The sequence below is a fragment of the Rhineura floridana genome, chromosome 6 (genome assembly GCF_030035675.1).
Source record: "Rhineura floridana isolate rRhiFlo1 chromosome 6, rRhiFlo1.hap2, whole genome shotgun sequence".
NCBI lineage: Eukaryota > Metazoa > Chordata > Lepidosauria > Squamata > Rhineuridae > Rhineura > Rhineura floridana.
This window is the reverse complement of record NC_084485.1, coordinates 100,138,544-100,153,384: the sequence shown is the minus strand read 5'-3', so window position 1 is coordinate 100,153,384 and position 14,841 is coordinate 100,138,544. Positions and strand designations below refer to the sequence as shown.

At 41.7% G+C, this 14,841-nt stretch overlaps 1 protein-coding gene across 4 annotated transcripts in view; it reads left to right on the top strand.

The window, feature by feature from the left end:
• Positions 1 to 6,999, top strand: part of KANK4 (KN motif and ankyrin repeat domains 4) — a 56,631-nt gene extending 49,632 nt beyond the window's left edge. For all 4 annotated transcript variants that reach the window (XM_061633273.1, XM_061633274.1, XM_061633272.1 and 1 more), the window contains one exon: positions 2,625 to 6,999. In XM_061633273.1, the coding sequence (XP_061489257.1) occupies positions 2,625 to 2,729 (105 nt within the window). In that variant the 3' untranslated portion in view covers positions 2,730 to 6,999. The remainder of the gene's footprint in view (positions 1 to 2,624) is intronic.
• The last annotated feature ends 7,842 nt before the right edge of the window (positions 7,000 to 14,841 follow it).

Here is a 14,841-nt window from a genome sequence, read left to right as displayed (position 1 = left end):
CTGGCTGATTTTTAATTAAAGAAAATTAGCATTGGAGTCAATGATAAGCTCAGGCATGCTCAGTAAGGACTAATTGTCAGTGTTCTAAAAGCCAGACTCAGAGCTGTTTGGCTTGGCTAATTGGTGCCACACCCAGGCCATATATTTATTCCACTTTAAACACTTTGGCTTCCCCCAAAGAATCTAGGGGAGTGTGAAGGGTGCTGAGAGTTGTTAGGAGACTCCTGTTCCCCTGACAGAGCTCCAGTGGCCAGAGTGGTTTAAGAGCCAGCCCCTTGTCTGGGGATTATACCTCTGTGAGGGGAATAGGATGTCTCCGTGCAACTGTAAGCACCCTTCACAATCTACACTTCCCAGGATTATTTGGGGGAAACCATTACTGTCTAAAGTGAAATAAAGGTCTGGTGTGGATGTGGCCAGGGACAGCTTTGGTTTAAATTTGGGTGGGAGACTACATGTGCCACCTGTAGAATAAAAAGGTGGGGGAAACCCTGAAAAATAATGATACCGTTCACAATGTTTTCCTTTTGGAAAGGAAACAGGCTTTCCCTCTGCCCAGTGCCCATAATTTTCCCATCCCACTCTCCTTCCTCCTCGTCCCTCCCCCTTTCCTCCTCCCCTCCCTTTCTATCAACGGATATTTCTATATGCTTACCAAAGTCTTCCAAGCTACACAGGAAGTGGATTGGACTGTGAAAGAACAACCCAAATTGTGTTTGCATTTATACAAATTTGTAGGGCAGTAAAATATCTCAGAGAGGAGGTCTGATCTCCAGCTCCCCTAGTGCATTCACTATAACTGACCAATTCCCCTGCTTTTTAAAGTTTGATAGAAATATCTGTTGGCTATACAGTAGGGCCCCACTCATACGTCAGGTTCCGTTCCAGGCCCCCGCCAAAAAGCAAAAAAACCCAGAAAGTGGGGCCCTACTCAGCTGGAGCATGCAAGCTCTCCACCCTACGGCTGATCATGCAATCAGCTGTAGCACGGGGAGCTCCAACCGCCACGCTCCAGCTGGCAGGGATCAGCTGTAGCGCAGAAGCTCCCCATGCTCCAGCTGATCACGCGATCAGCTGTAGCACAGGGAGCTTGCGCACTACAGCTGATCCCTGTCAGCTATGGCGCACAATCAGCAAGAGCGCAGGGACCTCGCGTGCTTCAGCTGGAGCACGGTGGCTGGAGCTCCCCGTGCTACAGCTTATCGCCCCGCTGGTGCCACCTTATTAGCGGAACGCCAAAAAGTGGGGTGCTGACAAGTGGGGCCCTACTGTAAGTACGTTCTTAAACCGCAAGGTTTTTTGCCTATTAGTGAATTTCTCTGCTTTTTAATCCGGGAGGTAAGAAATGGGATCTTGTGCAAGCTTGCTGAGAATTGATTGATCATTTGCATGCTTATTGAGTTCGGTAGGATTTACTCCCCTGCAATCATGCTTAGGATAGGTGAAACTGACCACGGGGGGAGGAGGAGAGAAGAGAAGAGAAGAGAAGAGAAGAGAAGAGAAGAGAAGAGAAGAGAAGAGAAGAGAAGAGAAGAGAAGAAAGAGTGCTGGAGTGGGCAGGGGAAGAGGAAGAAGGAATTGCTTCCTCCACTCCATGTCATCCAATGAGGAATTTTACATAGCCATTTTTTGTGATGTCTGGATCAGGGATGGGGAACTTGTGGCCCTCCAGATGTTGTCAGACTCCAACTTCTATCAGCCAGTCAGCATGGACAGCGGTCAGAGATTATGGAAGTAGCAGTCCAACAACATCTGGGAGGGCCAGAGTTTCCCCGTCCCTGCTCTAGATTCTTAAGGAAGTGATAGTCAGAATCTACCTGCTGAACTCTATGTAACTTATCTTGAGCTGGTCTGATGTGGGATGAGTTCCAGTCATATGAAAAGTACCCCAGATAAACTAAATATGCAACAGTTTTCATTGTTTAGTTTACATCACAGGAAGAAAGGTTTACTTATGCTGGCAGAAACTAGAGAAAATGCTATAATTAATGAGATCCAGATGAGTCTTATCAAGCTTTGTCTCACAGTGAAACTGCCTGGTATTTAAGCCGAATTTTCAAGCCAAATAAGTCTGAAACTGGGCCATGACTTATAATTCTTTAACTGCATGCACAGCACACTGATGCAACTGGAGACCATCAACATTGGGTTGATTCTACATGAAATTTAGTATTAATATGCTATTGAGATAAAGAGCTTGCTCTGTTAATGTGCAATCCACTTTGCTCTACTATTAGAAGGCCCATTTTTGTCGTCCCCCCAAATGATGTTTATCTTGTGTTCTGTCCGCAAAAAACTGGGGTCAATAAAGTGAAAAGTGATTGCAAAACTCCACATACCAAATCTGAAAGGCTGCCATTGAAAGATGCTGATTCATAATTGCTACTAAACCTCACTCAATGGACTGGGAGTCTTTATGTCAATGTCTGCTGTAGCTTAGAAAGAATAATGTGTTTGCTTTTTCATAGCAGGTGCTTCATTGTCGTTATAAATGAAGGGAGATGTTCTTACTCCTTTAGTTAACGCGGCATGTACAGCTTTAAACATGAGTCTGCTATTTGGGAAAAGTAAAGGGACTAGGAGTGCTGGCATAATAATGATCTCCTTTTTTCCTCTTCATGTAGGCTGGTAATTCTGCTTTGTCCATAGCTTTGAAAGCTGCCCACATGGAAATCGCAGAGTTCCTCCGGAGCCACATACAGCAGTCGACCTCTGAATACATAACGTAATGGAATGAGAAACTGATAACAAAAGACCCATTCTTTTTCCCAGCTCTGTAACCAATTTATATGCCAATGAGCATAACTGATAACTGCTGATCTCCCTACTTAGGGAAAAGCAGAACTATGTCAGCTATTTGCATACATTTCTAATAGATGAATCACTCCCTTAAACCTGTTTTTATAGTCTTAACCTCTGACCAGTAGCACAAATAATGGTTATATTATTGCATTGCCTTTTGTTAATAGTAATTGCTTTCAGAAGTCGTTACATTGTTTCTCTTTCAGCAGTAGCTGCTTTGAGCTTATTTTTGATTTCTCAAAGCATTACACTTGTATAAGTACAGGGAGTACTTGGTTGGCCCCAGTAGTGTAGTGGCAAATTCAGAAGTGCAGGGTCCCTTCCTGATAGTCATGCCACACTCCTTCACAACCATGCCCCCAGGATTCACAGTCTCTTCTGCAATTACAGAACCAGAATAAAACAGCTGTGTGCATAGGCTTCTCCCTGCTTAATCTCTCTCTGGGGGTTAAACATTGCCAGAAATATTTTGATTTTAAGAATTCTGAAATGAGTGAAGCTAAGTGTGGTACTAGGATTTGGGAGACCAAGGTACTTTGCTAAGAAGCTCACTTCTCATCCTAGGAGCCCATAAGCATGAAAGGAGAGACGTATGTTAGCTACTGAGAGGAGTCTTCTCAGTGACTTATTCACCTTTCACTCTGATTGGCTCCAATCAGCACAAAAGAACAAGGAAGCATGTTGTTAGCTAAGTGAGAAACTCTCATCAGTGACTAACACACTCCCCTTTTGTTGGGACCCTCTTCCAAAAAAGTAAGGGGTCTATGACTCCCCGTGACTCTGGATGACTACACTCCTGGTTGATCCTGGACATAGTTCTACCTTTCCTAAGAGTGATGACTGAACACCCATCAAGAACATAAGGATAATGTACTTTCAGATATAACATAACCACACAAAAGCTGATGAGGTCCAGTGAAGATATAGATAACATGGCAGTAATTTTGAGATATTTGAAGTATCTAGGTAGCCTGATGCTGTATCGGTTTGTGCCAACTACAAGTGTACTGTCTGTATTTTCCTTATGAAGTAAACAAAGCTAGATAGGACTGCCTCCCTGCCAGGGCACCCCTCTTTTAACTCCTTTCTTTCTAAGCCTGGTGCTGCTGGGTTCTACTCAACCCTGAAAGTCTGTTAATTTCTGTGTCAGAAAGTGCCAGCTTTTGTCCCTACTGCACCAGAGCATCACATCAGGGATGAGGATCAACTACTAGTGCAGTAGCACTGGTGGCTGCAGTTGGGCTAAGGCTAAAAGTAGGGTCTGATCCCAGTACAAGGGCCTTAATTAGTACCACTTGCACTGAGACTCTTAGTAGTCATTCCAAGAAACATTTGTTTGGATGTATTTGCAGAAGGGGGTTGGATCCATACAAGGCTTTTCCTGCACCATCTCTCACACTATTCCAGTGGGTCCCCCAACTCCCTGGAAAGGGTTTTGGCAGGACACGGGGCTATGAGGGAGGGAGAGTTGAGATGTAAGAGAGGTCCACTACATGAGCAGAATTCCCATCTGCAGAACTCTGGATCCAACCATGGCATTGCCACTACTCCATGTCTTCCCAGTAATGTCCCATTTTATGCAACATGTGACATAATATAATCACACTACCTGTTTCCCCCTCTCCCCCGCCCCTGCTGATAGCAAATGATCTAAGGCAAAGGTGGAGGAGAAATTCACAGCATGACTGCATCACCTCACATACTACATAAAACCAGACAAGAAAGGATATGAAACACAGAAATGTTTAGTTACACCTTGATACTAGTTGATCTGGCATTGGAGTACCACATCATTGGGTTAGGCTGTGAAAACCGATCTTGCTGTTAAACTGAAAGGCCAGCATATATTTTATATAGCCTATGATGTTTCCAGTTTGGCTACAAGCACAGTAATAAAGCAATACTTAACTTGTTTTGGGTTTTTTTGTAACTTTAGATAATAAGTGTTATTTGTAATCAGCTATCTCAGTATATGTCTCAGTTAACTTGTCAGATGTACTGTGCTATTTATTACTATGATTTCTATAAGTGCCAGCAGTCAGCTTACTCAGCATACAGCAACAAAATATAGACTGAATGGATTATGTAAAAATATATCTACATTGTGTTTGGTTTTTACAGCTCTGATGTAAGAAGCTAATTATTTAGGGAAATAGTTGAATGTATTGGATCCAAACACACACACATTACTTCCTGTATATTCAGAAAGCACCACAATCTTGTTTTTTATCCCTTTGGAATTATCATATATATGGCTCCCTTTTCTAATTGAATTTGAATTAACCAGCCCAGGGAAAGCTTTGAAGTATATTTCTCACTGGAAATTTAAGCACAATTAAGATACAGTGTGCTTTTTTATTTTTTTACGAAGCTAAGCACACAGAACAAAAATGACTTGATCATAAACTTCCTCATGAGGATTATTATTGTTTGAGATATTTTCATAATTAGGTTCCGTAGAGCTATTTCTGATTATGGCTTCATATGGAAGGTGCCTTTTGGGCAAACATCTGCTCTCTGGTTTCATCAGGCTAAAATGTTGAAAATCCCAAACTTGGTAGATTGAAATCTGTTGTACTAATTTATCTGGCATGTTGTTCCATTTACTGAGTAACCTTCCACCCACTGGGTAGGCAGAGTTGTTCTTTGGCTCTGGCAGCCTTCCAGAACTTACTACAATGGACTAATAAGAAGACCTCACTCAAATTCCTAGTGTTCAAGTACAATGAATCACAAAAATACTACTTATAATCCAGAAACTGGGCAACCAGTTCTCCATTTCTGCCTTTTTTAAAAACAGCAGTTAAAGTTATCATTTAAAGTTCATTATAATTAACTTGCTATAATATCTCTCTCTTTAGCCTCTCTGTCTCGGATTTCTCAAAATGCATGTCAGGTCACTCTTGTTTAACCTTTGGACTATGTTTGCTGCAAACAATGTTTTGCAATAGCCTATCACTTTAAGCAAATAAATTGAACTGGAGAAGCAGCATTCTGCACTGCAGGACAGAACACTTTTGGAAATCCAGAGTGTTCCATCAGCAACATGGGATGCTATTCCCATGGCAGCAACATAGGGTGCTACTCTTTTTTAAAAAGCCATGCAGCCCTCTGTGCATGCACACGTTTCCTTAGGGCACACCTAAAGAAAATCTTGTGAAGGTGTCATAGCAAGTGCAGGAAGCATTGGGATTTCTGTAAGGGGAAAAGGGTAGAGCTGAAGAAATTCCAGCAGCACTACTTCCCTGAACAAATTGGCTGCTTTGAATTATTAAACAAAATGCAGTTATCTTGATCATGGTTCTCTTGCATCATGATTAATTTGGTCCTACAACAAAGCCATTAATAGTACTCAGTGGCTGGGTCCAGTTGTAAAGGGAAGCCATGGTTTCCATTATGTATATGAGCTGTAACAAGCACAGGTGCATGTGCTCCCCCCTCATCTCTCCTCTTTCACATACCAGAGGAGGAGCTCCTTCTAATTTTAAACTAACCATGGTTCCCAGTGATATTCAAACTTGGAGAACAGAACAATTCAGGCTCAGGCTATAATTTCAGATTCTGGCTTGCTCTCAAACTATATTTTAGACAGATCTCAGTTTCCCAAGTTTGGACATCACAATGAATGGTTAGGATAAAATTGTAAGTGGTTCCTCCTCTGGGGAAGCATGCAAGCCCAAGGCTCACCACATCTTATTTGCATAGTAGGACATTACTTGCAAGCCCAAACAGTATCACTTCTGTTAGGATCTCATATCCTCTACTTTTTTTATGGATACTGCAGAAATAGGCTTCCCATTTTCTCATTCTTGTGACATACCTATAATAGCAGTGTGGTAGCCATAAATGCAACAAAACTATGCTTCAATTTCTGCCTGTATGCACCTGTTAAAGACACAACTTCTGTGAGGAAATTAGGCAGCAATTTAATCTCAGCAGCTATGATATAGAGAGGTGGGGATGCTGCTAGGTGAGACCCATCATATTTGAGCAGGTTGAGTGTGGGTTACACACACAAAACAAAGGAACTCCAGTCTACAGAAAACCTTGAAAATAATATGAATTTTTTAAAAAACTGCCTCCTGTATGGCTTTCTGTGCTATAATGAGTTGACATTATCATTTATAGTAACCTTCCAGAAAAAAAAACCAGAATGAAGCCTGTGTGAACTTTATTGTACATTACTATTAAAATCAATCATATAACAAGTTGACAGAGTCTGTTTTTAAATTTGTATAAGTCTGTCACGTTTGCACTGATGGGAAACTTTATAATATGGTTAAGCAATGTCAGGTTTGATAAAAGCAGTCACAGACTCAGAGGTAATCAATTAATGGTGCAGCTCTGTAGGGCTAAAACAAGCACAAAATCCATTTGAGAAACCAGCTGAACTGTCAACATAAACTTATATGCAATGCATTCTGAGGTAAAATAATGGTGTCCAAAGCAGAGTGAAGGGATGCTTTAAAATGTTTAAGTCTCATACTAAGCCGTGCTTGTGTGAGAGGGAAAAAAAGGAGGGGGCTTCCATTAGTTACCCAATGGTTACACAGAATTTGTAAGAAAATTAAAATGCTCTTGACAATTGAATGGAAATTTTTTATCTTTTCCATCTGCCCCTTATTTACCTCTTATTTCTTCAGTTTCTTCACATCTTCAGTTGAAATTTACTCCACACAAAATACTTGTTTCAGCACGAAGCATGGAGCTATGGTGGTAGTTGACTGTATTACTCAGGGGCAAAAATATTTGACTCTTCACGTTGCACAATTCAGTTGCACAATTCCCATATACCCTCAAGAAAACAGGATTTCATGTCTTACACTTTCCCACCAAACTCTTGAACTAAGCATTCCTTTCACTACTGTCCTCCAGGAAGAAAAACACCTATTAATCAAAGATAAGGTTCTAGTCAACATTAACTACAATCAGAATAGACCTATTGCAATTAATGAACATACTAACCTAGCTCCTTTAATGTCAGTGGGTCTACTCAGTAGAACTTAGTTGGGTACAACCCATAATACTACATAATACAGTCAAACAGCAGGAAGGACTGATGCTCTGACTTGGGATAAGGCAGCTTCCTAAACCCATAAATTACAAGCGAAATAGCAACAAGACGATACCAGATTATTCAGGAGTCTATGAATTTACACAGTATCTCTCAATTGTGCAATTCAGTCCTGACAGAAAGTCAATTTATTGGTCCATTTTGGATGACCCTTATTTTCTGGAAACATAAAAAAAAAATCTATTTGTTCTGGCTATGACGAATGAAAAGAAACAATCGTTTGATTCAAAAGAAGGTGTGTGAGTGGAAATCACTTCCGCTTATGCAAGGGTGGGTCTATATGCCATGGTGTTCCAGATAGCCCTTTCCCCCTGACCCTCAGGAGCAAATTTCCAAGGAGTTTAGAACACTGTAGATTGAAGGAGGGAGCAGGAAAGCCTCGTTCTATTCGAGGAATGGAAATTAGGGTCCTAACAATGTCCTCCATATACACTAGAATGGAAAAAAAGGAAAGGCAAATTCTCTTTTACTAAAAGTATCTGGCAATTCAAAACATATTATCCTTCACTTTAGCCAAACAAATAATTTTTTTGCTTGTGAATGAATATAAATCTATTTATAGTCCACCAACCACAAATGCCTTGTTTGTGAATAATTGCCAAATTCTACTATCAAAATCCAGTGATAGCAAACTCCAGATGCAATTTCTCTGGAGGCACTGATGGAAAAATCCTTCAAATGTAACTATAAAGAATCCTACAAAAGCCTGTTATACAATGTCTAAACACAGGGAAGTTGCCATCCTTATATGTAAGCATGAATCTAAATAAAAACTGCAAAAAAACTATATTCCTAAAATCCACCTACCAGGGCACAATTCTATTTAAAAAAACTGCTGAACTAATTCCGAAAAACAAATGCATTAGAATCAAGTCTCTCATCGAGGCCCTGTGGTTATACAAGTGTTTAATGTAAAAAAACAACCTTCATGTTGCAACAAGTTACCCATTTCTGGCCCATGTATGGATATGCCTGTACTTGTTTTAGTGCTAGAATTCTTATATCTGAATGTTTGCACTTCATAGGCTAAAGGACTTCTAATACAAGGTGTCCTATTTTACTTAAGTGTTCTGAATCTATATGTGAATGCTATGTTCTGCCTATATAAAACTTGCCATCCTGTTGGTTTGAAAATATTATAGTCTGAAATGCCTATGGACAGTAAATAATTAAAGCATTTATGCCCACATAAAATTATGCAATCCCTAATGCGATGATAATCACACCTGAATGACCCAACAAATCCTTCAAAAGTTTGGTACTATGTAACCAAATACTGGAGACAGCACAATCTTATATATCTACAAGCCCATTTAACAGCCTCATTCAGACATAATAATAAACAATGGTTTATCATTATGGGAATGAACTAAAATAAGCTTTGGGTTTGTATACTGCCCTCCTAGTAGCTCAGAAACTCCTTCTGCTTTAGAGGTCTAAGGCCCCATCTGCACTAAACACTCAAAACAGCATTATACCACTTTAAACCATCATGGTTTTCCCCAAAGAATCATGGGAACTATAGTTTGTTAAGGATGCTTAGAGCTGCTAGAAGATCACTATTCCACTCAGAGCTATAATTCTCAGAATAACTTAACAAGCAATCCCTCTTTCCAGAGAACTCCGGGAACTGTAGCTCTGTAAGGGGAATAGGAGGTCTTCTAACAACTCTCAGCAGCCTTTGCAAACAACAGTTCCCAGGATTCTTTGGGGGAAGCCATGACTGTTGAAAGTAGTATAATACTGCTTTAAATGTATAGAGCAGATGGGGCCTACCTGTAATTAAGCAAACTTGGGCAGACTGTGGTTAACTCATTTGGAAGAGGAAAAAAATGACATTTATATATGCACATTTGCTTCCTACCTGACACAACATGTATGCATTCTTGTATTTGGATATCCTAAACTGAATACAAAATGTCAAATGAGAAGTAGTCCTGAGATCAACAGAACATGTTTCGGCCACATTGTTCAGAATATCTGCCTATCTGTGTTGCTGAAAGGGATAGCAGTAGAAGCACCGGACAGACACCCTTCTTAACAGCACGCGAGACTGTTGGAGGCAGACTGAAATGGAAGAACTCTCCTCCAGCAAGCTGTCATGATATAAACTGAAAGATATGTGAAGAATGCAAACGTCCAATCCATGGCTTACTGTGCGGTCTCCCTGTGTCTAAGACTCCAAGGAAAAGGCAAGAATGGCAGGGCCTCTGGCTTAAAAATAAACAACAGAAACTGGCCCCTCTCTTCCCAGTGTATTTTAGAGCATAAGAACATTCTTTCCGCTCAGAAAAAAAAATCAAAAATGAAAGGGAAGGAGAAACAACTTTCTAACACCCACCTAAGCAACTGCAGTGCTCGAGCTGCAATCATTGCCATGGTTCTGTGCATGAAGGCCCATAGGTATAATAACCGGATGACGCGCAGTCTGATATTTGTGTTACTTCTGTTCATAATTTAACTAGCACTTTGTATGAATGAGAATCTTGGTGTCTAAAAGCAGAAGGGCAAGTGATAAAGGATAAGAAAAACATTCCAGTTAATAAGATGATTCACACATGCGTGTTTATTGCCACTTGATGGCCACAGAATCAAGTGGCAAATTGCCTGTGTCTGTGTATGAACCACCCAATAGGATAATGCCACAAACTGACCTTGAATATCACTTCACATCACCTCAAATACAATGTCTTCTACTTGAGTCCATACATGTATCGGTAAATCATCAAGTGCTATGATTTCACATGCACCTATGAAGATCCCTTTTATTGACCATTGATTTATCCAGCACAGCATTGCCTACACCAGAGGTGGGGACCTTGCAGCCCTCAGCTTAATTTCATATGAACCTTGGATTAATTTCAAAATCTCTCTGCAAGCAGTTATGTCAGCCCTCTGGCAAGAGTGATCTGTGCCTCCCCAAGGTAGCCTGCTGGGCAGGGAAGGATGGAGGGGGATGGAGAGAGAGAGAGAAAGGGTGATGACACCCACCACCAGCATGCAACCGCTGATGGATCACCACCATGGGTACATGGCTCTTGACCAAAAAAAAAAAAAAGGTCCCTGTGATGTTCCTATATTAATGTATATATGGTAAGTGTTGGTTGTTTAGAAGATATATGGTAAGTGGAGTGAAAGAGGGGGAGTGAATGGGCAGTAGAATGCGAGATGATTGGCTGTTTAAAATGGCTGAATGTATAAAAGGAAGAGTGAGAGTGGAATCTGCGGGGGAAAAGAGAACTGAGTGGGTTGTTTGGTGGGGTTTAGAGAGTTGTTTGCCAGGAGGGAGGTGGAGTTCGGATTAGTATTGAGTAAAACCATATGCTTATGTGCCTTAAGAAGAAATCTTGTTAATCTTGTTAGCTTTGTTATCTGTAATAAATACTTAATTTGGTTTACCAAAGGCCTGATCCTTGGCTGGGGTTTCACAGACCAGAAGGGAGGGTAAGGTAATGACCAAGGCTGAAGGGGAACTGTAACAAATGGTGGCAGCGGTGAAGAAAATAACAATACCAGTATTCAGAGTCTCTGGGAATACTAGTATTGGGACGTTACTGGTGGTTGCCTAGCAGGGGGATCTGTTGAGATCTGTGCTAGAGCGGGGAGAGAAACAATAAAAAAGGACAGTCCGGACTGGTGGTGTCCCTGGTGGTGCCTAGTGACAGGCAGTAGCCACGCGCAGGTAGGAACCTGACAGGGAGAGCCAGGGAAGGACGCCTCACATGTGGTGGCAGAGGTGGGATACGAACAACAGAGAATCCAGATACGAACCAAAGAGAGTCCCAAAGACACGTGGTGACAAAGGAGACTACATCACAGGTGTTGGCTGTAGCAGTGAGATACGAATACTAGACAATCCCTAATAGTTGTGTGGCAAACAGAAATAACAAAACAAGATTACTTGTGAGAGTGACTGGCAAAGAGTGTGTGGCAGAGAGTGAGTGAACTCAAACACCATGGCTGAATACATAAAAATGAAAAGAGAGGAGCTGGTGGAGAAGTGCATAACATTCAATTTACCTCACGAGGGTAAAGGGGTAGATGAATTGAGGGTAGCACTTATAGGATTTGCTACTGCCCAGCAAAAACAACCGGTCAGGGAAGAGACCCCAGAAGGATATTTAAGCAATCCCACTTATATAGAGTACTTGAGAGAGAAGTTGAAGATGGAAACTGAGAGATTGAGGATGGAAGGTGCAGAGAAGGAAAAACAGAGAGAGTTGGAAGCTGAGAGATTGAGGATGGAGGCTGAGGAAAAAGACAAGCAGAGGGAGTTGGAAACTGAGAGATTGAGGATGGAAACTGAGAAAATGAGAGTGGATGCGGAGATACAAGGGGAAAGATTAAAATTGGAAAGAGAGAAGTTTCATTCTGATGAAACAAGAAAGGACAGAGATGGAGCAAAAATAAAAATTACTCCAAAGGACTTTGCTGTCTATGAGCCTGGTCAAGATCCTCAAATTTACCTCAGCACCTTTGAAAAAGCAGCTCAGTTGTGGGGGCTACCTGAAGATAAACACATGCAGTATTTATCAAACCTGATTAAAGGGGAATTGGCTGAGGTATACCAATATTTCCCCTCAGACAGACCCGTCACCTATGCTGAATTCAAAGAAGCAGTGTTTAAAAGATTCAGACTGGGGCCGGATTATTTTAGAAAGCTTTTCAGAAACTGCCAGATACAGACAGGGAGGTCTTTCGTGGAGCTGGGGGCAAAACTGATGGATATATTTGGGAAATGGCTGACAAGTGCAAAAGCTCAGTCTGTGGAGGAGGTGAAAAACCTCATGATATTGGATCAATTATACCATCAGTTACCACCAGAAATAAGGCTCCTGGTCAAAGACCATTCCCCTACATCGGTGCAGGAGGCCGCAGAGATGGCGGATCACTTCGCCTCCAACAGAACTGGCTGGGTGGGGAAAACATGAAGAGATTTTAAACCCAGACCATATAATGCTGGCAGAAGGGATGTGGTACCACAGCGAGTGAGTCCTCCAGTAAAATCTGAAGGGCACAGGACACCCCAGAGTGGATCTGTGTACCCTAAAAGTGAGGAGAAATTATGCTACCAATGTGGTAGACCGGGGCACCTACGTTTTCAATGTGAGGTTGCCAACCCCATTAGTAATCCTGCTCAGACAAGGACAGTGAAAACAGAGCCCAGGGCTTTAGAAACAGCGAAAAAGGTTCAGTTCTGCCAGATAAACTGGACAGAAGTAACAGACCTTGATTCAAGTCTGAGAGAGGAAGTGAGGGTATAAGGGGCAAATTATTGGGCATTGCTTGATACTGGTGCCGCTCAGACATTACTGAGGCCAGATTTAATAAAATCTGAGGTAATATTACCTCAGGAAACGGTGACTATCCAAGGAGTGAGGGGTCAACCAGAAAGTTTGCCTGTGGCCCTGGTGGATATGACTTGGAGAGGCCGAGAGGGCCGATATAAAGTAGGCATTAATGCCCAGCAACAAGAACCAGTAATACTGGGAAGGGATGTAATGGGCGCCCAAGGAAAGATCTATGTAGTGACCAGACAGCAAATTGGCAGAGAAAAAGAAGCCATATTAAGGGGGGCTGAAACAAACAGGGTGGAATCTGTTAACCAGCCTCAGGTCACCATAGCAACCACTAGCAGGCCTGCTGAAGGAGACAAACTGTATCAAGTGGTCTCTGATAATGATGAGGCAGATCAATTCAGGGAAAAGCTGCAAAAAGATATAAGTTTGAAGCAGATAAAGGAACAAGCTCTGACCCAACAGATTCCTTTCACTGACAAACTGAGGAATCAAGTTGTGTGTGAGAATGGGATTTTATATAGACTGTGGATGCCTGCTGAAAGAAAGGATGAATGTGAACCAGTGAAGCAATTAATAGTACCTAGCAAATACAGAACCAGATTGCTAGAGGTAGCCCACGATGTCCCATGTGCAGGACATCTGGGAATAAAAAAGACCAAGAGGAGATTGGCTGCACACTATTATTGGCCAAACATCTCCAAAGATGTAAAACAACATTGTCTATCTTGTGGAATATGCCAAAAGGTGGGAAAAAGTGGAGTAAAGACTAAGGCACCCTTAAAGCCCCTTCCTATAATTGGACAACCCTTTTATAGAGTGGGAATAGATTTGGTGGGCCCGTTTTTCCAAACCCGCAAGGCATGGCAAGAAATATCTATTGGTGGTGGTGGATTTTGCCACCAGGTACCCAGACGCAGAAGCACTAAGATCCGTGGAAGCCCCTGTAGTGGCAGAGGCTTTATTAAAAATCTTTATGAGGCTGGGTTTCCCTCATGAAGTGCTGACGGATCAAGACAGTGTATTCATGGGAGAAGTGATGCAATGTATGTGGAAATGTTGTGGTCTAAAACATCTAAAGACCACTACTTACCATCCCACCACTAATGGGTTAACAGAGAGATTCAATGGAGTTTTGAAGGGCATGATCAGAAGCTATGTTCAAGATCACCCAGAAGACTGGGATGAACGGTTGGGATGCTTCTTATTTGCATACAGAGAAGTCCCTCAGGAGTCAACAGGCTTCTCACCCTTTGAACTCATGTTCACTAGAAAAGTGAGGGGACCTTTGGAACTATTAAAAAATTCATGGGAAGGAACCCTGGGAGAGTACAAAACATCTGTAGTAGATTTTGTATTGGAATTCCGCAATAAATTAACATCAATGATGGAGGTGGTGGAAAAGAATTTGAGTCAAGCACAGGAGAAGCAACGTTACTGGTATGACAGAACAGCCAGGGAACGTGTGTATGATGTGGGAGATATGGTTATGGCGTTCATACCCAGGAAACATGACAAATTACAGGCTAACTGGGAAGGACCATATACCATCAGAGAAAGGCTTGACACAGTGACGTATGTAATTACCACAGACCAATTAAACAAAAACAAAGTGGTTCATGTAAATATGTTGAAGCCTTACCATACCAGGGATGCACAGGTGTTGCA